General features: G+C 40.9%; 1 protein-coding gene across 2 annotated transcripts in view; it reads right to left on the bottom strand.

Moving 5' to 3' along the window:
- The window catches only part of LOC134356857 (protein TASOR-like), a 57,484-nt gene extending 39,014 nt beyond the window's left edge, over positions 1 to 18,470 (bottom strand). For both annotated transcript variants that reach the window (XR_010020450.1, XM_063068064.1), the window contains exons 1-7: positions 18,024 to 18,470; positions 8,012 to 8,160; positions 7,834 to 7,926; positions 5,134 to 5,206; positions 4,871 to 4,962; positions 4,313 to 4,447; positions 4,021 to 4,148 (exon numbers count right to left, since the gene is read on the bottom strand). Coding sequence is in view for 1 of the 2 variants with exons in the window: in XM_063068064.1 (XP_062924134.1) it covers positions 4,021 to 4,148; positions 4,313 to 4,447; positions 4,871 to 4,962; positions 5,134 to 5,206; positions 7,834 to 7,926; positions 8,012 to 8,160; positions 18,024 to 18,375 (1,022 nt within the window). In the remaining variant the exon portion in view is untranslated. The remainder of the gene's footprint in view (positions 1 to 4,020; positions 4,149 to 4,312; positions 4,448 to 4,870; positions 4,963 to 5,133; positions 5,207 to 7,833; positions 7,927 to 8,011; positions 8,161 to 18,023) is intronic.
- Between the last annotated feature and the right edge of the window lie 2,519 nt (positions 18,471 to 20,989).

Genomic DNA, 20,989 nt, shown 5'->3' with positions numbered 1-20,989 from the left:
TGGAGTCCCTAAGGCAGTCTTATGTTGTGTTCAACGCAGACAAGCAACTCCTGGGACATTACAGTTTGGCACTAGCATCAGTCTTTTCTGTTTCCTTTGGGTTCATCAAATGTGTGGAGCGGGAGCTTGTTACACGGGCAACAACTAGCTCTCTCTACTGTTCTGCCCTGGCTTGTGTACCTAGACAGCTAGGAAGCAATATCCATGGTTGACCCTCGTCAAATGACTTAGTCTAAAGCTCTGGAAAAAGTGCCATATGCACCTCCCCTGATGTGTTTCTCTTTCCTCGTATGAGAGGCTTCTTAAACAAACCTCTATCTCCTTTTTACAACCAAGTGAACAATATTTATTTACTAACATTTCTGTAGATTACTCTGGGACTTATGAAGCAAGATAAAAAGATATTACAAATATTAGTTAATAAAAGGATCTAGTGCTTTCCTGGTATATATGACGAATTGACTCTTTGCGGGCTTCCAGCCAGGTACAGGTTTCGAATTTAACCAACATTTCAATGACAAACTCTGCCATTGTCATCAGGGTTAATGACTAGTCATGTCTAGACTGTTGGTATTTATATCCCGTCGTCCATCCCTCTTGATTGGTTAGTCCACAATACGAAGGTATTTATGCCAGAGCCATACTTGACACAAGTTCTCAAGTTATTTTACTTTACTTTAGAGATCCTATTGCAACTGGTTTTGACACATTTAACATTGATGCCATTCAGTGCTTTTGAAATTTGGGGGCTTAGTATTCGTACAATGGTTACTTGTCGTTGAAACTTAAGTTTTCGGAACCAGATGTTGGAGTAACTGAGACTATTGATACCCCAGTGTTGGTCTGCCCTGATCCAGATGAAAAAGGTGAAGCTTCTATTCTTGCGGGAATAAATGCTGCCATTGTGAGAAGGCTCGTGGGAGCATGCAAGGAGAGAAATGAAGAGAATTTCTTGAAGACCTTGTCCATTCCCCTGGTGTTCAGAGCTACATTTGAGAAGGTACAAGTTTCTCCTAAGAAGAACGATGAGCATAAATAAGGAACTGTGTGGTGCACCCAGTCAAAACCTGTCATGTTACATCCTGGAAGAGTAGCTAGAGTTACTGAGGAAACTAACCACCCCCCCACCCCCAAATCCGAAAGGTCTTCCAGTGGAGTTTGAAGATGTTCAGCAGCACCTGCTTAAACTGAAGGCTGTTGAACTTGGGGAACTGAGTTACCGGAAGGTACGAGTCACTTGGCTGTTAGCAGAGTTAGCTAACAATCCAAGTTTGTATACAAGCCCAGTGAGAGGGTTGCATTGATCTCTTAACCATTTAACCCAGGAATTCAGGCTTCTGAAGTATTTCCAATTTTCCAGCATTGGCAGATTTTGATAAAAGACATTAATTTCATTCACAGTAGAGAGAACAGCAAGTTTTAGAATGGGAAAACCCATTAAGCACAAACCATGTCAGCATGTTAACAAATATTAAGCCATACCAAGAAGAAAGTATGTGGTCAGGCCGACTACGGGGAATGCCATACTAGATCTAGTACTAGATAATGAACCAGGTCAGGTCACAGATCTTCAGTGGGTGAGCATCTGGGGGACAGTGACCACCACTCCCTGGCCTTTAGCATCATCATAGAAAAGGATAGAATCAGAGAGGACAGGAAAATTTTGAATAGGGGAAGGGCAAATTATGAGGCTATAAGGCTAGGACTTGCGGGTGTGAATTGGGATGACGTTTTTGCAGGGAAATGTACTTTGGACATGTGGTCGATGTTTAGAGATCTCTTGAAGGATGTTAGGGATAAATTTGTCCCGGTGAGGAAGATACAGAATGGTAGGGTGAAGGAACCATAGATGACAAGTGAGGTGGAAAATCTAGTCACGTGGAAGAAGGCAGCATACATGAGGTTTAGGAAGCAAGGATCAATGGGTCTATTGAGGAATACAGAGAAGCAAGAAAGGAGCTTAAGAAGGGGCTGAGAAGAACAAGAAGGGGGCATGAGAAGGATTTGGCGAGTAGGGTAAAGGAAAACCCCAAGGCATTCTTCAATTATGTGAAGAAAAAAAGGATGACAGGAGTGAAGGTAGGACCGATTAGCGATAAAGGTGGGAAGATGTGCCTGGAGGCTGTGGAAGTGAGCGAGGTCCTCAGTGAATACTTCTCTTTGGTATTCAGCAATAAGAGGGAACTTGATGATGGTGAGGACAATATGAGTGAGGTTGATGTTCTGGAGCATGTCGATATTAAGGGAGAGGAGGTGTTGGAGTTGTTAAAATACATTAGGATGGATAAGTCCCCGGGGCCTGACGGAATATTCCCCAGGCTGCTCCACGAGGCGAGGGAAGAGATCGCTGAGCCTCTGGCTAGGATCTTTATGTCCTCGTTGTCCATGGGAATGGTACTGGAGGATTGGAGGGAGGCGAATGTTGTCCTCCTGTTCAAAAAAGGTAGTAGGGATAGTCGGGTAATTATAAACTAGTGAGCCTTATGTCTGTGGTGGGAAAGATGTTGGAAAAGATTCTTAAGAGGTAGGATCTCTGGGCATTTACAGAATCATGGTCTGATCAGGGACAGTCAGTATGGCTTTGTGAAGGGCAGATCGTGTCTAACAAGCCTGATAGAGTTCTTTGAGGTGGTGACCAGGCATATAGATGAGGGTAGTGCAGTGGATGTGATCTATTTGGATTTTAGAAAGCAATTGGCAAGGTTCCACACTGTAGGCTTATTCAGAAAGTCAGAAGGCATGGGATCCAGGGAAGCTTGGCCAGATGGATTCAGAATTGGCTTGCCTGCAGAAGGCAGAGGGTGGTGGTGGAGGGAATACATTCAGATTGGAGGATTGTGACTAGTGGTGTCCCACAAGGATCTGTTCTGGTACCTCTACTTTTCATGATTTTTATTAACAACCTGGATGTGGGGGTAGAAGGGTGGGTTGGCAAGTTTGCAGACGACACAAAGGTTGGTGGTGTTGTAGATAGTGTAGAGGATTGTCAAAGATTGCAGAGAGACATTGATAGGATGCAGAAGTGGGCTGAGAAGTGGCAGATGGAGTTCAACCCGGAGAGGTGTGAGGTGGTACACTTTGCAAGGACAAACTCCAAGGCAGAGTACAAAGTAAATGGCAGGATACTTGGTAGTGTGGAGGAGCAGAGGGATCTGGGGGTACATGTCCACAGATCCCTGAAAGTTGCCTCACAGGTGGATAGGGTAGTTAAGAAAGCTTATGGGGTGTTAGCTTTCATAAGTCAAGGGACAGAGTTTAAGAGTCGTGATGTAATGATGCAGCTCCATAAAACTCTGGTTAGGCCACACTTGGAGTACTGTGTCCAGTTCTGGTCGCCTCACTAAAGGAAGGATGTAGAAGCACTGGAAAGGGTACAGAGGAGACTTACCAAGATGCTGCCTGGTTTAGAGAGTATGCATTATGATCAGAGATTAAGGGAGCTAGGGCTTTACCCTTTGGAGAGAAGGAGGATGAGAGGAGACACGATGGAGGTGTACAAGATAATAAGAGGAATACATAGAGTGGATAGCCAGCGCCTCTTCCCCAGGGCACCACTGCTCAATACAAGAGGACATGGCTTTAAGGTAAGGGGTGGGAAGTTCAAGGGGGATATTAGAGGAAGATTTTTTACTCAAGAGAGTGGTTGGTGCATGGAATGCACTGCCTGAGTCAGTGGTGGAGGCAGATACACTAGTGAAGTTTAAGAGACTACTGGACAGGTATATGGAGGAAGTTACGGTGGAGGCTTATATGGGAGGCAGGATTTGAGGGTCCGCACATTGTGGGCTGAAGGGCCCGTACTGTGCTGTACTGTTCTATGTTCTAAAGATTCAAATCCACATTAGTTCTCAATGAGCTCATGTTATCCAAAACAATTTTTTCCCAGTCTGTTAAGAGCAATTGTTCCTTAAAACAAAATGCTCTGGAAGTATTTCGTAATTCAGGCAGTCTTCTAGGAAGGAAGAAAGTAGATAACTTTTCAGATCAATGACCTATAATCAGAACACATATTTTCCTTACCTCAGTGTGACTGGCTTGGCGATGCTGGGGACTTTATTTTCCTTGTAAATGAAAGATACGACAGCATAGGGGCAAACATGTCTTGGGTATTGCCTTATGCCTTCATTTCCAAATTCATAAAGATAAAACTGAAACATTATAAAATGATAATGAAGAAAAAAAATTTGTACAAGGCATGAATAAGTAAACTTAATTCTCATTTTTCAGAAAATACAAATGAACAAGCATGCTTACTATTTCGCGAAATAGAAATTGCAATGCATTGTAATAAAAAATAGTTTTCAAAAGGTACCTGAGTAAGATCAAATGCTTTGTAAGTAAACAGGGAAAGGACCCGGTCAAGGTTTCTAAAAACATGACAATCATGTTTCGGTGTGGGAGGGGTGAAATTCTTGGTGGTGTTATCCAAGACGGCTTTTACCCTTCCCTGAAAAATTAAAATTAATGAAGTCAAAATTAAATATTTGTGTTAAAAAACATCAAAATAACACCATTTATAATCGAGCCATTGGATTGGGATCCATTTCCAGCCTGTTAATACTTTCAGTGAAATAATTACAGCAGGATGAATGCTTATTTCCCAACTGGGACCTCTGCATTCTCCGCTTATATTTAGACGACCAAAGATTCAACAAACACATCAGGAATTAAAATCCTGCTACACAACAATCATCTCCTACACATTCACTGAAATCCTTTCTTCTCTCTTAATCTACTGCAGGCCAACAGTAAAATATTTTTAAAGGTATATTATGCTACATAGGAATTAAGTTGAAACTGAGATCGCAGGATATATGTGAAAACAAATCCAAAGACTGAAAATACAAGTCTCAAAAACAAAACAAAATACCTTTATGATTTTGAAAATTATTATCTCTGCCTTTCTTCCATTATCCATTGGATTGGGCTGAAGTACATCACAGTATTTTGAAAGATAGATACCTGAAGGAGATAAAATGATAATCAATAGGCTCTGTTTTGAAAGGTTGCACTAGGTAAAAGCTGAAAAGTACAAATGCTCAAAATCCTTCCAGTAAGAATTTAAGCAAACTTGCTGTACATCTTTACACATTTAAAAATATCAATTTTAATTTAAACAAAGAAATTTCTTACCCATTGCAGGATTTCCTAGAACAGTTACTTTGGAACTTCCCACAGACAATCCTTTCTCACAAATAGTGGCAACCTAGCAAGGGGAAAACAACAGGAGTTATTTAAAAGCCATTGATTCAATCTTAAGATTTAGCAATCTTGAACTCCAGAAACTTGAAAACAAAATTTTCAGAGCAGCACAAAAAGTGTTGCATTGTTGGAAGAACAACCTAACAGATACAATTTAAATCAATGCCCTTTATATCCTTTCAGGTGAATGCAACAGGTTCTCTGGAATTTCCATACCCCTCCCACTAAAAAGTTACCCCTCAAACAGATTATTAAAATGATATCTCAATGCCGTTTGTGAAAGCTAGCTGCCTGCCACATTTCCTACATCACAAAAGTGATGATATTGGTAAAACCAGATTAGCACGTCAACACTTAAGGTTTGGATTCTACATTAGGTTGTAGAAATAAAGCTTATCAGCCTGATTCTATGGTCATACTACCTGCTTTAATGTCACAGTGGTATGCATATACAAACACCACCATAACATTAAAAACCAGCAGTATTACATGTGGTCTCCAATGCTACACAATTCTCTACAACCTGCGTCAATTGATTTTAGCCTAAGGTGAAGATGAAAAACAAGTCACTTTATACACTGTAATAAATAAGGAAATCATACTTCATCTGCATTGAATTACACAAACTAATAAAAAGTACACAAAAGAATGCAATCAATCAGGTAAAAGAAACACATATCCCAGTTTAGGGACCCTTTTATTGGAAGTCTTCAGTCTAATACTTGTATCTGCTGGCTTCCCCAAATCATGAAAATTTGTGGCTTTACCAGCTATAACACATACTACCAGAGAATGGTGAACCTAGGCGGGCAATGTGATTTGTTATCATTTGCCCTATATTACATTCTGCAATTAATCCAGATCTAACTTTTGCTTCATAGCTGAAAACAAATACCATGCTTTCTTAAGAAGCATTTCACAAATTTTAAGAGGCACTTAATTTCTTTTGATTTTGTTAGAATCTACGAACCATCTGAAAAAGGGCAGAGATGACTCAAAATTTATTATTCTTCATATTAATTATTTGTGAATTGGTATTTATTGACACAATAGTTCAGCACAGAAAAAATGAATATTATGCTTCAAGTAAAATTCAAAAAAGCATAGCAATGCTTGTATGCAGATTCATTATTTGTTCTGAGGGATTCTGGTACCTTAAAACTGATTGTACTGTTGGGATTATTTTGCCCAGTTACCTTTGTCAGTCTGAGGGGCTGATGGTATTTTGCTTCACTAGATGTTAGTTCCACTACATTTCTGCAGTGTTTGTCAAAGATGCCTCAAGGTAGCTGAAAAGGCAATGCAGAAAAAGGAGGGACAGGAGGGGATTAAATAATAATGGACAAATCAGTAACTCTTTAGTGGACTTCTGATAACAAATAGATAGTGCTTGAATAAGCAGCCTGAACAAAGGAAAACTGCAGGAATCAGTAGATGCTGTGCAAAGATACAAACATATTGGAGATAATAATGGACTATAAGGAACTTAAAAAAAAGCAAATCTTGCAACCAGTTCTTAGGATAAAACCCACCAAGGGGCAGACATTTGAGGGAATGAAATGGGAAAGAAACCCACAGGTAGAATACTTATTTCAAGGTGATGGCTAAGGAGATCAACAGAAAATTACTGGTGTTTTCACCACGGAGGGTCAACAAGTAAGCAGAAAGGCAAGAGGAATGATACTATGTTCAGTCAGGTTTTTCATACTTCTGAGACACACGACATAGCTATTTTTCAATATTAGTGGAACAATGAGTTTGAGGGTATTACAGAAGGTGTTGAAAATAATAAAGTAGAAATGAAACCAAAAACAGCTGTGAAAGAGTGGAGAATAAAAACATCTACTACAATGAAGTAAAGGCAACAAGGAGCACTCTAGTTTACAAAGGCAATACGTTAATAGATCTGATAAAATAGAAGTTTGATTTGTAAAGTCTCAAATTATGGGGCAATGAATTTAAAGCAAAACATATTCCAGGCTTTCAGAAAAAGGACAGAGTACTAGAATTTTTCATTTAAAAAGAGGGTTTACATTAAAAAAATAATTTTAATAAGATTGCTCTTAGAAAGTATAAGGGAGGTTAGTAGCAACCAAGAGAAGAAAGTAAATTTGACTGGAGACGGAAGCAGGCATCATTGTCCTTGATCAGAATTACAATGTAAGTAAACCTGCACAACAGCTCCTACCAAAATATCTGAGGGTTTGTATGCAAAGATTTCAGCAGAAGCAATCAAACCAGTCTTTGTTATAAATGCAAAGTTGCTGAGATGAGTATTAATTGATAAGCATTTTCAAATTTTTATAAGCAAATTCATTTAGCAAGCACTTCAGCAATATGATGCTGCAGTAAGTTTAAAAGTAGACATTTCCTTTTGTGGAAGCAGTAGTCTGACATGAATTTCTAGACCAAGTTTTGAATACAGTTGTCAAAGTAGTGAACTAAAACAAAGAAAATCTAAGTTACAGCTCTCCTGTGCAACTCACGCAACAGTCAATTACATGTGTTGATTAAAGCCCAGTAATCTTGAAAACAGAAATTTCAAAATGTGTTTGGTCGCACCATGTGTCACAACATAAAAGCAGCTTTTATCAGGCTTGTTTCAACATTTTCAAATAATAACAAACTCACTTTTGATGGTTCAGTCAACAAGAATGCATAAGACTCTGCCAACTCCTTTTCAGTTCGGCCCTCATTTCTCATTTCTTTCCTTTTCTCTGCATACTAGAAATATTAAAAAAAATTAAATGTATGCATCCTGGAAAGAATACTTACGATAAATTAAGTCTAAATGATAAAGTACACCAACCTCCCTCTCTAGTCTTTCATTATGAACCAATCTAGGTTTCATGTAGGTAAAGTTAGCACTTGATGATGACTCCAGGCAAGAAGAATTGAGAACTTTCAAAATGTCTTGTTTAAATTCTCTGGAGCCCACTGGTACTAGATGACAGCGTTCTGAAAGTAAATTTATTTAATTAATACAACAGTACCTTTTCAGGTGTAATTTGATCTTTTTAAATTTAATCAACAAGAATAAAGGTTCAATATGCTTACTGCCTGAAATTTCATCTCAAAGTGTAAGCTTGTGGTACTTGTTCACTGTTTTTCCTTTTCCCATTTACCTGTGACTTGCATGATTCTAATTTTATTTAAACAACCAAGTTCAGGTGACTGTAGCAAAACATTGAACCTTTTGCCAAAAGCCTTGGTAAAATGAATCATTTTGAGTGATGCTATCAGGGTTCAAGCATACCACTACCAATAAATGCATGGTATTAGTACTGCAGCAAGAGATACATACAATAGAATTGTTTAAACTAGCTCCCACTTAACAGACAGTATCTCTGCAAATACGTAAACAGCCAATGTTTTGGGTAGAAACCCTCCTTCAGGACCAGAAAGAAAGAAAGGGAAAGATGCCAGAATAAAACGGTGTGGTGTTTGGGGGGGGGGGGGGGAGAGAAGACAAGCTATATGATAGATAAAGCCAGATGGGAGGGAAACAAAGGACTGAAGATGTTTGACAGGAGAGGAGAGTGGACCATGGGAGAAAGAGGGAGGGGCACCAGGGGGAGATGATAAAGAAGTGAGAAGAGTTAAGAGGCCAGTTGGGAATAAAAGAGGGAAGGACTCTCTTTTAAACCAGAAAGATGTTGGGAACGGCAAAGATGGAGTGCCAAAGCAGAGGTATGGGACAGGTGGCAAAGGAGTGCCGGGGCAGTGGGTGGCATGGGTGAAGACACCAGGCAAGATCTTTTGATTCCAAACAATTGGTTTACTGATCATTACAGAATGTCTCTGGTGCTTCCTGCTCCCTCCCCCTTTTCCCAACTATGATTTTCCTCAGTCCACAATAGAAACCCATATCAGAACCAGCTTTATCACCACGCACAGCATGAAATTTGTTTTTTCATTTGGCGGCAGCATTACAGTACAATACATAAATTTAGTACAGTGCTGTGCAAAAGTCTTAGACACCCTAGCTATTAATGTGCCCAAGACTTTTGCACAGTACTGTATAACTGCATTAACTTCTAACACTCAAGTTGCACATTCAAATAACTGATTCCAAAACACTCTACAGCATAATATACATAAAACAGAATACTTAAAAACAAGTTGCCACTTTCTGTTTTTGAGGACACTGTAAATGCATGGTTTTTTTTGCTCTGAAACCACTACTTTAAATTCTGTGCACTTTTTGTATACAACTGCATAACATTTCTCAGACTTAAGTGCCACTACAGAATAAATGATTCACAACCATGGAATACACAAAAGAAAATGATTTACAAGTTACCACATAACATTTTTGAGGAAAGTAGCTATGTATGCTTTTTGCTCTGGTAACACTCATTTAGTTAATATTGTCTACTTTGATTTTCAGGAGGCCCTTGACAAGGAGCTACACATGAGGCTGCTTAACAAGATAAGAGACTATGGTATTACAGGAAAGGTACTAATATGGATACAAGATTGACTGACTGGCAGGAGGCAAAGGTTCAGAATAAAGGGGGTCATATTCTGTTTGGCTGCCAGTGACTAGTGTTGCTCCGCAGGGGTTGGTATCGGGACCGCTTCTTTTCAAGTTATATGTCAAAGATCTGGATAACAGAATTGCTGGCATTGTGGCCAGGTTTGCAGATGATACAAAGATAGGCAGGGGGCAGGTAGAGTTGAGGAAGCGGAGATTCCGCAAAAGAACTTGGACAGTGTGGGAGAATGGGCAAAGAAGTGTCAGATGGCACAGAGTGTAGGGAAGTGTATGATCATGCGTTTTGGTAAAAGGAATAAAGGCATAGACTAATTTCTAAACAGGAAGAAATTTTTATTTTAAAAATTAGAGGTTCAAAGGGATTTATGAATTCTTGTGCAGGATCCCCTAGAAGTTAATTTGCAGGTTCAGTAAGGAAGGCAAATGCAATGTTAGTATTCATTTTGAGAGGACTAGAATATAAAAGCAAGGATGTGACTTTTATAAGACTTTGGTCAAACTACAGTTGGAATATCGTGAGCAGCTTTGGGCTCTTATCCAAGAAAGAACATGCTGGCATCAAAGAGGGTCCAAAGGAGGTTCTCGACAATTGTTTCGGGAATGAAAGGGTTAACGTACAAGGTGCATTTGACGGCACTGAGCCGTCTCTATTTCCTGAGGAGACTGAGGTCCTTTAACATCTGTCGGACGATGCTGAGGATGTTCTACGAGTCTGTGGTGGCCAGTGCTATCATGTTTGCTGTTGTGTGCTGGGGCAGCAGGCTGAGGGTAGCAGACACCAACAGAATCAACAAACTCATTCATAAGGCCAGTGGTGTTGTGGGGATGGAACCCTCTCTCACGACGGTGTCTGAAAAGAGGATGCTGTCCAAGTTGCATGCCATCTTGGCCAATGTCTCCTATCCACTACATAATGTACTGGTTGGGCACAGGAGTACATTCAGCCAGACTCATTCCACTGAGATGCAACACTGAGTGTCATAGGAAGTCATTCCTGCCTGTGGCCATCAAACTTTACAACTCCTCCCTTGGAGGGTCAGACACCCTGAGCCAATAGGCTGGTCCTGGACTTACGTCCATCTGGCATAATGTATATATTATTATTATGGTTTATATTGCTATATTTATACTCTATTCTTGATTGATGCAACTCTAACGAAATCTAATTTCCCTCGGGATCAATAAAGTATGTCTATCAATTTACTGGAGTTTAGGAGAACAAAGTGGGATCTCATTGAAACCTATCAAATATTGAGATGTCTAGATAGAGTGGAGAGGATGTTTCCTATGGAGGGCGAGTGTAGGACCAGAGGATATAACCTCAGAGGGACGTCATTTAGACCAGAGACAAGAAAGAACTTCCTGAGCCAGACGATGGTGAATCCGTTGCATTCACTGCCACGGACAGCTGTAGAGGCCAAGTCACTGAGTATATTTAAACAGAGGTTGATAGGTTCTTGGTTAGTCAAGGTGTCAAAGGTTACAGGTAAAAGGTAGGAGAACAGAGCTGAAAGGGATAATAAATCAGCTATGATGGAATAGTGGAGCAGACTCGATGGGCCACATGGTCTAATTCTGCTCCTGTCTTATGGTCTTATGCAATACATAGTGTGAAGCAAATAAATTGCTTGCTAGATGTTTCAAGCCAAAATGGAGGTACAAAAGCTTTTAGAAACTGAAAATAACAAACACCATTTTAGTGGCAAGAGAAAAATACGTATAATTTAACAATAGCACTGATCTGCTAATGGTATTGCAAACAGTGGTGAATTTCCTAGTAATGTAGCAAAGTAGTGTGCAACAGACATGAACAGAATTGAAGCTTGTGCCATTAATGGAGCTACGGGAGTATGCGTTCAGTTACATATGCAAGAGAAAGCGTGGCGAATAGCCATTTTTCCACCCCCACATATGATGCCTGGACTGTGAATTTATTACATTCTACATTTATTTCTACATTCTGTCATGGACTAACACTCAGTCATGTCATGTATTGTTATGTTTTCTTTGTTTAAAGCTGAGAAAACTTCAAAAAACTTATTAAGTCTCTGCCACCGAGTCCAGGTGAGGAAAATCAGTACTCAATTCCTCTGTTCCCACATGGAATGCTTTGCATTCCTGTTAGCAAAGTTGATCAGCTCATAAATCTAGCAAAGGCAAGTATGGGTGGGTGGGAAAGAAATTATATTAGTGGCCTAATGTTAGTTTGGCTAAAATTACATTCTGGGTGCCTATCTCACATAATGTCTCATTTACAGACAAAGCATTATTAAATAATGATCTACTCCACAAGAATTCACTACATGTTATGAGCCCATCTTTTCTGAACATCTCTGAATCAGAACCTTACGCTGTCAAAATATATCAAATTTAATAGGTGAATAATAGATTTTAAATGACAAGCAAAAAGATTAGTGAACTCAATCAATTCCTATGGAAGCAAAATGTTAATCTCACCATTTCTACTTTCAAAGTGAAATGTTACTTCCACTTTGCTCAGATTTTCTTTAAATGAAAAAAAAATGAATATTCCTCTGACCGTTACATGAACATACCATCTGACACCAGTAATTCTATGTGTTAACTTCAAGGAAAAAACTGAAGTCTAGATCTTCATTTTAGTATTCAAAATCGATTCACTAAATCCTGCTGAAAATTTTCAGGTTTGTGTGTCATGGTTAGAGATACTTTTCCCTTTAATTTTACAACCATGAAACTAGAATTTGGTGTGAAAGTGACCTAGAAAAAAAAAATGCTTTTGGTCTCTATGTCATTTACATTTGGGACTATCCATGGATAAAGTCCACATTTAAGACAATTCTGTTGCTTTTCAGACTAGTCTCAATATTGAAGGCACACCTGTGGTCTCTCAGGATTAATGTACAAAGCCAATATAAATTAAACCAGTGGCCTTATAAAGCAAGCTGGTAATTGTCAACTACATTCCTCCTGTTTTCCTCCTACATTCCCAAGATGTATGGTTTAAGACGAGTTGTGAGCATGGTGCCATAAGATATAGGAGCAGAATTTGGCCATTCCGTCCATCCTGGTTGACTCATTTCCCTCTCAGGCCCAATCTTCTGCTTTCTCCCAAAATCCCTTCATGCCTTAACTAATCAAGAAACTATCAACCTCTGCCTTAAATATACTCAATGATTTGGCCTTCACAGCAGCCTGTGGCAATGAATTCCACAGATTTACCACTCTCAGGCTAAAGAAATTCCTCATTTCCATTCCAAATGGTCATCCTTCTATTATGAGGCTGTGTACTTTGGTCTTGGGCTTTCCAACCAGAGGAAACATTCTTCCCACATCCACTCTTAGAAACCTTTCAACGTTCAATAGGTTTCAATGACATCCTCCCCCCTTCTGAATTCCAATGAGCACAGGCCCAAAGCCATCAAAAGCTCCTCATTCCTGAAAACATTTTCATGAACCTCCTTTGAGCCCTCTCTGCCAACACATCCTTTCTTAGATAATGGCCCAAAACTGCTCACAAATACTCCAAGTGAGTGCCTTCTAAAAGTCTCAACATTATATCCTTGCTTTTATATTCTAGTCCTCTTGAAAAGAATACTAACATTATGTTTGTCTTCCTCACCGCTGACTCAAACTGCAAATTAACCCTTGGGGAATACTGCACAAGGACTCCCAAATCCCTTTGCACCTCAGATTTTTGTATTTTCTCTCCATCTAGAAAATAGTCAACACTTTCATTTCTTCAACCAAAGTGCTTGACCCTACACTTCCTGACACTGTATCCATCTGCCATTTCTTTGCCCTTTCTTCTCATCCAAGTCGTTCTACCAAAGTGTGTGACCATACACTTCCCAACACTGTATTTCATCTGCTACTTCTCTGCCCATTCTACTAATCTGTCTCAGCCTTTCTGTCACCTCTCTGCTTCCTCACACTACCTGCCCCTCCACCTATCTTTGTATAATCCGCATATTAGGCCACAAAGCCATCTATTCCATCATCCAAATTATTAACATATTAATGTAAAAAGAAACAGTCCCAACACAGACCCCTGTGGAACACCACTAGTCACTGCCAGCAAACCACAAAAGGCTTCCTTTACTCCCACTCTGTCTCCTGCCAATCAGCCACTGCTCTATCTGTGCAATCTTTCCTGTAATACCATGGGCTCTTAACTTGTTAAACAACGTTATATGCGGCACCTTGTCAAGGCCTTCTGAAAATCCAAGTATACAACATTCACCAATTCTCTTTTGTCTATCCTGCTTGTTACTTCTTCAAACAATTCCAGCAGATCTGTCAGGTAAAATTTACCCCTGAGGAAACCATGCTGACTATGGCCTATTTTATCGTGTGCCTCCAAGTACTCTGAGATCTCATCCTTAATAATCGACTCCAACATCTTCCCAACCAGAGGTCAGACTAACTGGCCTACAAGTTCTTTTCTTCTGCCTCTCTCCCTTCTTGAAGTGTGGGGTGACATACACAATTTTCCAGTCCTCCAGAATCCATTGATTCTTGAAAGATCATTACTAATGCCTCCAGTCTCTTCAGCCACCTCTTTCAAAATGCTGGTGTGTACACTACCTGGTCCAGGTGACCCATCTACCTTCAAACCTTTCAGTTTCTCAAGCACCACCTCCCTGGTAACGGCAGCTTTACTCACTTCTGTCCCCTGACACTCTTGAACTTCTGGCATACTGATAGTGTCTTCTACAATGAAGTCTGATGCAAAATGTTCATTCAGCTCATCCACCATTTCCCTAGGCCCCATTACTACCTCTCCATCATCATTTTCCAGCAGCCCGATATCTTCTCTCACCTGTTTTACATTTCATGTATTTGAAGAAACTTTTAGTATCCTCTTTAATATTAGCTATCTTACCTTCATAGTCCATCTTTTACTTCTTAATGACTCATTTAAATTTCCTTCTATTGTTTATTTTAAAAAGATACCAAATCTTCAAAAGTCCCACTAATTTTTGTTCTATTATATGCCCTCTCATTGGTTTTTACGTTGGCTATGACTTCTCTCGTCAGCTAGTTGTGTCATCCTGCCTTTTGAAAACTACTCTTTACTATGTATCTATCCTGCGCCTTCCAAATTGCTCCCAGAAACTCTAGCCATTGCTGTTAATGTTCCATTCCAATCAATTTTGACCTGCTCTTCACTTATGCCTCTGTAATTCCCTTTATTCCACTGTAATACAAATACATCCAACTTTAGCTTCTCCTTAAATCGCAGGGTGAATGCAATATTATGATCATTACACCCCAGAGGTTCTTTTACCTTAAGCTCTTGAATCAATTCCGGTTCATTGCACGACACCCAATCCAGATTGCCTTTCCCCTCGTGCACTCAAGCACAAGCTGCTCTAAAAAGCCATCTCATAAGCATTCCTCCTCTTTAGACCCAGCACAAACCTGATTTTCCCAGAGTCCCTGCATACTGAAATTTTCCATGACATTACTCTTTTGATATGCATTTTCTATCTCCCACTGTAATGTGTAGACTACGTCTTTGCTACTGTTCGGAGGTCTATATATAACACCCATCAGGGTCATTAAACACTTGCAGTTTCTTAGCTCTATCTACAATGATTCTACACTTTCTGATCCTATGTCACCTCTTTCTAATGATTTGAGTTGTTTTTTGCTATCCCACCCCTTCAGCCTATCCGCCTGTCCTTTCAATACAATGTGCATCCTTGGGCATTAAACTCCCAGCCACGATCTTCTTGCAGCCACGATTCAGTGATGCCCACAACATCATAGATGCCATCCTGTAACTGTGGTACACTGATGCCGGAAATGTGGTGACACTTGCTGGCTGCCCCTTGCACAATCCTCGGATTGTGTTGATGCAGAATAATGCATTACACTGTATATTCCAATGTACACATGACAAAAAGGCTAATCTTTAAAAAGAACAATTTTACACGTTCATACTTCTTCTGGCGATCACTATGACAGGTCCCATTGAGCATAATTGGTGATTCAAGCAAGAACTGTATCTACTGACTTAGTAACAAAAGCATCACAAATAATTTAAATGGTCATTCATCTCAATAAGCTAGAATCTGGGATGGCATGCCTTACAAAATCATGAAATAGATTCTAAATGACCCCTCCCCATCCACTTAACATCACATTTGTTACACAAACTGCTGTAGATCCAAATTGCTAATAGCATGGCCCCTTCAAAAGGAACATTTGTGTCCTCCTCCTCATCAAGCCCAATTACTTACTGCTAAAGCAATTTGACAGAAATAGAAAGACAAAAAAGACGTAACATTTAGATGGAATAAAGTAAAAATTCTGATGCAGCAGAAACAATGGAATAATTCTTCTGGAAATAATAAGTTTTAATTGCACATTTTGAGCTTCCAGGGTAGAGTCAAAATCCATTTACAACTGGGTTCTTAAAAAGTGGAATGCCAGCTAATACGTTTGCAATAGGATCGATGCATCGATCACTTTTTTATCTATGCTGGGAGACTGACAGCAAGCTCGTTTTTTTTGCAAGGCCGATGGTGAAATGTAGAACATGGTAATTCACAATTTCATGATTTGTATCGCTTCAGTATCAGGCATTACTTTTCCCCAAGAAAGGAATACAAATAAACTGCAAGCTTATTCAACCTTCAGGCCATCAATAATGTATTTACACCTGCCAAGTTTGCCTCAAAAATGATGCAATTTGTTGAAAGGTTTTTGTACACCGAGTTCAAGAAGGGACCTATACTAGTGCAAATTTATCTTTATTAGAACATGAGCTTACTAATGCGTAGTTGACCAGCAATAAAGTCAAGTCCGTGGCCTCTGGAATAATGACCTCTGTTCCTTTCCTCTGTGCATATTCTGAATATTTGCAGACTTTCCCATTAAAGGTTACTGAATATTTCCAGACTTTCCAGGATTTCAAATATCCATGGCTCCCGAGGAGTTTAATCAGGTAATTGGGAAAATAGGAAATATGGTAACTTCTTAGTTCAAATCCAACCTATTCAAGAGTCCAAGATATCTTTCCACAGTGATGGAAATTGCAGTAATCGATACAGTGCAAAATAAAAATGCTAAACCTTCAATACATTTTATCATGGCAAAAAACTAAGAAACCAAGAGAGCTGACTGTTCTCCACATAAAGTAACAACACGAAACAAATTGTCAAAATTTCAGCTGAACTTTTCCAACACACACAAATACTGGTGGAACTCATCAGGTCAGGAAGCATCTATGGAGGGGGGAGAAACCAGGCCAAATCCCTTCATTGGAACTTTGTTATTTACTTCTAAGGAATGAACCTTATCCATGCTAATATCTCAAACCATAATTTGACAGTACATGTCATAGTCTACAACTAGTGACCAATGGTATAGCAAAGGAACCAGAGGGTGCATTAAAAACTAACTTCCAAGTGAAGATTTAGAATGTTGCGTCCATTAAGGTGAAAGGAAGTCAGCTTACAAAGGAGAACAAAATAATTCTCAAGTAGAAAATTTGAATAATGGGATCAGAGTTAAATGAATGGCCCCTTCAAGCAGCTGATACAGACTTATTTGGTTGAATGACCTCCTTAGCTGTATTTCAAGACTAGTACGGCTTGTGTCAACAGTACATGAAATTTTATTATAATTCCAAGCTCAAGGTTATACACCACATGCTACAGAACAATAGAGCTCAAAAAGCAAGTTAGAGGGTAGTACCTTGCTCTTTCTGTGCCACAACTTACTGAATAACACCAAAAGTGTTGCATCCAAACGCAGGTCATTCTGATGGTATTTGAGGAATGCAAAACGATCTAATTTGACGATTAGTCATTTGGTAATATTCAAACTATTAACCACATGCTTCAATGGCCTTTCACCAAGGCCAAAACCCTACATAAGGCTGGGATGGTCTATCCCAACTCCTATGATCGGATTAACAAGAAACCGATGTCCTCCAAAACAAAACCGAATGAAACTGGGTTAGCATTTTCCATTGCATCAATGTGGATGAAGAAGAAAGCCAAAGGGTGAGTAAATAGAAGGAGTCTCTCCACAAGACCTTGCAAGATTGCAAGCACAGTGCCCACAGGACTGGAGATATAAAGGAGGTCCGGTCAGGCACCATATTAAGTACTGAAATTCCACATTTCTGACCACAGACCACATGCTTTCCTTGTGGTCCACTTACCTGCATCAATTTGTGGTGTTTAATACAAAGATTTGAGGTTTTTTTAATTTTCTGATTTGCTAACGATCCCTATTAAAAAGGCAGTTCCCAACCTCTCTCCAGTAAGAGGCAAGAGAACTGGAATTCATGACTAGCAGCAAGAAATAGCGCTATGTGATAAAGCACCTTTCTTTTCTTTGTTCTTCTTAGGAATCTGAAAACTCTTCCGAGCAAGATCTTCGGTGGTTTTCTGAAAGGTACTGGCTCCGCGTTCCTCGCTTTCTGCAGCGACTTGGTTAGGAGCCGCACCCGTGTCCGCTCGGAGCAGCCCGAGGGCGCTTCCTGCGAGCGGCCCGTTGACTTGTTCGCCATTTTGTTGTTTGGATTTCGACGCGTTTCGGAAGGGAAATGATGACTTCGCCCTGCCGGCAGCCGCAGCCGCAGCTCCAGCCGCGTTCTCATTGCTCGGGCGCCTCTCCCGAACGCCTTCTTTCAGAAACGGGACTCGTTTCTCCTCGGTTTCGCTGTAAAAAGCCATTCTCTTTTTTTAAAAAAAAACAAAACGAGCGTAAGGACGTAGCTGGGAGTCTGTGAGGAGCGCGGCCCAGTTCCTCAAAGTCCCTGCGCCATGCTCCCGATGTCTCTCCTCCTCCACTCGAGCGGCGCCCGCGCGCGGGAGGCGGGGCCGAGCGGCGCAGCGGCCAATCAGCGCGGGGGGGAGGCGGGATCTTGCGGCGCAGCGACCAATCAGCGCGCACCCCTCTCCATTCATATAAAAGACGCCGGGGGCGCAGGCTACTCATTATTGAACAGCCACGGTTGCTTTGATGTGCTTGCTACTTTGTACGTATTGCCTTGCCGCAGTAGACGTTCACACTCGATAAAGCGGGTGTTAAAAGGTGGCCGCTATTGTAACGGAGGAGGAAAAACGGCAGCTATTTCAGTGCATAACAAAAAGAAAAAAAATATATATACACCGTTGCAAGCTTCCACAAAGAGGAATCGGGGAAAAAAATGCAATCCCTGACAGGCCGATAATACTGAACGGGATATTTTGTGTCCACACCAAGGAGTGGACGAGGCCTAATTTCTGCCGGAGGCAGAATGGGGAAAGATTAAGTTAATACAGCGAATCCACCCTGGAGCTACAATGAGTGAAAAGCGATCTCGATAAAATAAGATTTTGAATGGACTTGACGGGTTGATTGCTATGAGGATGAGGCAAGTCTACGGTTAGAAGATCTTGTGGGGGAGGGGGTTAAGATATTAAACAAGACTAAAATGATCTTGCACAACTTGGAAATTTCATTGCCTGTACTGCAGCCCCAAACTTTCACGTGACCCTTCCCTGACTTCCTCTTTAATTACATTTTAGTGGTTAACAAAGTGCCCAAAAATTGTACAAGTCTACAGATTTACATGGCACCTTGGACAACATCAGAATCAGATTTGTTATCATTTGTGGCAGCAGTACAGTGTAAATGCATAAAGTTGCTTTAAATTACAAAGTTAAAAATGTAGTGCAAAAAAGGGAAATCGAGCTCAGTGTTCATGGACCATTCAGAAATCTGATCAACAGCTCAAACTACAAACAAGAGAAAATCTGCAGATTCTGGAAATCCAAGCAACTCTCACAAAATGCTGGAGGAACTCGGTGGGCCGACAGCGTCAATTGAAAAGAGTACAGTCAACATTTCCAGACCAGACCTTCAGCAGGATTGGAGAAAAAAAGATGAGTAGATATAAAATGTGGGGGAAGGATGGAGAGAGAAACACAAGGCGATAAGTAAAACTGGGAGGGGGAGGGATGAAGTAAAGAGCTGGGAAGTTGATTGGTGAAAGGGATGGAAAAGGGGGAGTCTGAAAGGAAAGAATAGAAGGCTGTGGAAGAAAGAAAAAAGGGGGGCAGAGCACCAGAGGGAGGCAATGAGCAGGCAAGGAGAAGGTAGGAGAAGGAAAGGGAGATGGGAATAGTGAAGGGGAGGGGGGGACCTTACCAGAGTTTTGTGAAATCTGCATGCCATCAGTTTGGAGGCTACCCAGATAGAATACAAGGTGGTGTTCCTCCAACCTGAGTGTGCTCTCCTTGTGACAGTAGAGGAGGCCATGGATTGGCATATCGGAATGGGAAGTGAAATTAAAGTGGATGGTCACTGGGAGAACCCACTTCTTCTGGAGGAATGGAGTGTAGGTGCTCAGTGAAACTGTCTGCAAATCTACTTCAGGTCTCACCAGTATACAGGAGGCTGCACCGGGAGCACCGGACATAGTATATGACCCAACAGACTCACCTGGAAGAACTGTTTGGGGCCCTGGATGATAGTGAGGGAGGAGGTGTGGGGCAGGTGTAGCGCTTGTTCCGCTTGTAAGGATAAGTGCCAGGAGGGAGATCAGTGGGGAGGGACAACTGGACAAGGGAGTTGTGTAAGGAGCGATCCCTGCAGAAAGTGGGGGTGGTAGGGGAGGAAAAGATGTGCTTGGTGGTGGGATCCCATTAGAGATAATGGAGGTCCCAGAGAATTATGTGCTGGATGCAGAGGCTGGTGGAGTGGTAGGTGAGGACAAAAGGAACCCTATTCCTGGTAGGGTGGCGGGATGATGAGCTAAGAGTAGATGTGTGTGAAATAGAAGAATTGCAGTTGAGGGCAGCATTGATGGTGGATCTCCTTTGTTCTCAAATGAAAAGCCTCATCCTGAGAGCAGACACTGCTGAGACAGAGGAATTGAGAAAAAGGGATGGAGTTTTTAACAGGGTGGGAAGAGTTATAGTCCAGATAGCTGTGAGAGTCCATCGGTTTATAATTGACATAAGTAGATAAGCTGACTCCAGAGATAGACAGATCAAGAAAGGGGAGGGAGGTGTCGGAAATGGACCAGATAAAGTTGAGGGCAGGGTGGAGGTTGGAGGAAAAGTTGATGAGCACCACATGGGTGCATGAAGCAGCATCAATGCAGTCGTCGATGTGATGGAGGAAAAGTGGGGTATGGACACCAGTTTAGGCTTGGAACATAGACTGTTCCACCAAGCTGACAAAAAGGCAGGCATAGCTGGGACCCATGTGAGTGCTCATGGCTACTTCTTCAAACCTTTTGTTTAAGGAAGTATATGGAGCCAAAGGAGAGATTATTTAGAGTGAGGACATTCCGCTAGA

The sequence above is a fragment of the Mobula hypostoma genome, chromosome 15 (assembly GCF_963921235.1).
Source record: "Mobula hypostoma chromosome 15, sMobHyp1.1, whole genome shotgun sequence".
Classification (NCBI taxonomy): domain Eukaryota; kingdom Metazoa; phylum Chordata; class Chondrichthyes; order Myliobatiformes; family Myliobatidae; genus Mobula; species Mobula hypostoma.
The sequence above is the reverse complement of the archived record's forward strand: the minus strand, read 5'-3'. Positions and strand labels throughout refer to the sequence as shown.